The following is a 1,830-nucleotide window of genomic DNA, read 5'->3' as shown; positions in this document are numbered from 1 at the left end:
CTAGTTCTGGGTCTTTTTTTTTTTTTTTCCCCCGCTGATAAGAAGTCAGGTACCTCACACCCAGCGAGGATGCAAAAAACTTCAGCAGCGGCACACATACAAACACAAGGGATAAAAAAAAAAAAAGACCCAGAACTAGCGATTTGCGGATTTCCCAGCAATTCCACGAGAATGCAACTTTTAAAGCCGAAAAGCTGGAAACGTTCGCCCGGGCTCTCGGGATTTTGGGAATGCCTTCCGTTTTTGTTTTTTTTTTAAGGGTTTTCTTTGTTAAAGATTAAGGAGCAAAAGCTACCGCGGTTCCCAGGCAGCGGGGGAAACGGCCACTTTTCATCTATTAAAAGCGAAGGTGTGAATAAACACTTTTAAAGATCCCTGACACTTGCTTGGACCGAAAGAGTAAAAGGCAAGTTGTCAGCAGAGGAACTTTCTTTCCCAACCAGCTCTCGGACGGCGGCAGGCAAATTAGGCAAGAAAACTTCTTTCCAGGACTTTTCTCCTTTCCCAAATCCCTGTTCACCCGACCCCGGCTGATTTATTTTTTTCTCCTCAAAACTTCAATTCAGGAGGTAGTTGGAAGAAACAAAAAAAAAAAAAAAAAAAGAGATCGCACCCAAAATAGAAACAACAATACACATGGCAGTGAATGCTGTTAACCTCCAATTCAAATTAAAGTCACTTTCTTTCTAGAAGAGTGGGGGGGTTTGCCCATTACACTGCACCTTTTGTGACAGAATATATACTAAAAAAAAAAAAAAGAGGGAAGAAAAAAAAAGGAGGTAAAAGAAAAAAAAAAAAGTTGTGCTTACTCCCAGCCAGAACTTATCTTCCTAAAGTGAAGCGGTATATCATCACTAACACAGCAAAATGCTCAGAGACATGCACACATTCAAATATTTCAAGCACTGATGACTTTAAAAAAGACATTGGTAGGACTAGAGCTACAAAACCAACAAATACAGAGGCTCGGACATATTCACTTACATGCCTGCATGTCATTAATGTATAGAAAGCTTTGCCTCTTCCCTGAGAGCTCCGGGATGGGGAGTAAAAGAATCAAGAAAATAGCAATATACGCAGGTTTTAAGCCTACAAGTACAACTGATAAATCCTCCCACTGCAGGACACCGCTTTGTGCCCCTGTTCCAAAAAGGAGGGAAAAAAAAAAAAAAAAAGAAAAGAAACTTTTTTCGCAGCGTCTCTGTCAGCCACGTTTCAATATTATTTCACATTTGAAATCCATTTTTTTTTAATCATACGTACCCTTTGCGCCATCGGCCTGCTTGCTCCCTTCCTACTTCAACTTCTAATATATCCTCTTTAAGGCCAGTGTGAAAAGAAAGAAACGCGAAGTTCCCCCCCCCTCACCCCCCAAAAAAAGGCAAAAATCCCTTAGCGTCGCCAGCAATGGAAGCAATCGAGTAAAATCTTCGGCTTGCTGGATCTCAGCGAAGCGATACGGTAACTCAGCATTAAAAAAGGAGAAAAAAAAAATTAGGAGAAAAAAAAAATCAACTCTCCCTCCTTCCTTCCTTCTTTTTTCTTTCTTTCTTCCCTCTCTCCCTGTCTCTCTCTCTCTTACTCTCCCCCTCTCGTTTCCAAGACAGCAGCGGGGCGAAAGCAAATATCCTTTCCCCAAATCAGTTTTTTTTCCTCTCTCTCTCTTTTTTTTTTTTTTTTTTTAAAGTGCCCCTCAAACCCAACTACCAAGTCTCATGGCTTTTTGCCACTCCGGCTGTCAATCACAGGCGAGGTTGTCAAGGTGGTGAATGACTGATGATGATCCGCTGCGTGTGCTCCCACCGCGCAGGACACCGCGAATGTTAATTT

The 1,830-nt window shown here is 41.8% G+C and overlaps 1 protein-coding gene across 1 annotated transcript in view; it reads right to left on the bottom strand.

Moving 5' to 3' along the window:
- LOC108499180 (homeobox protein Meis1-like) overlaps positions 1-1,824 on the bottom strand; it is a 4,452-nt gene extending 2,628 nt beyond the window's left edge. Inside the window, exon 1 of the mRNA XM_017818763.1 lies at positions 1,264-1,824. Within this exon, the coding sequence (XP_017674252.1) occupies positions 1,264-1,275 (12 nt within the window). The 5' untranslated portion in view covers positions 1,276-1,824. The remainder of the gene's footprint in view (positions 1-1,263) is intronic.
- Positions 1,825-1,830: the final 6 nt, after the last annotated feature.

This window comes from Lepidothrix coronata, unplaced genomic scaffold (genome assembly GCF_001604755.1).
Source record: "Lepidothrix coronata isolate B3197 unplaced genomic scaffold, Lepidothrix_coronata-1.0 Scaffold71, whole genome shotgun sequence".
NCBI lineage: Eukaryota > Metazoa > Chordata > Aves > Passeriformes > Pipridae > Lepidothrix > Lepidothrix coronata.
Note: the sequence above shows the minus strand (reverse complement) of the source record. Positions and strands in the feature narration are given on the sequence as shown.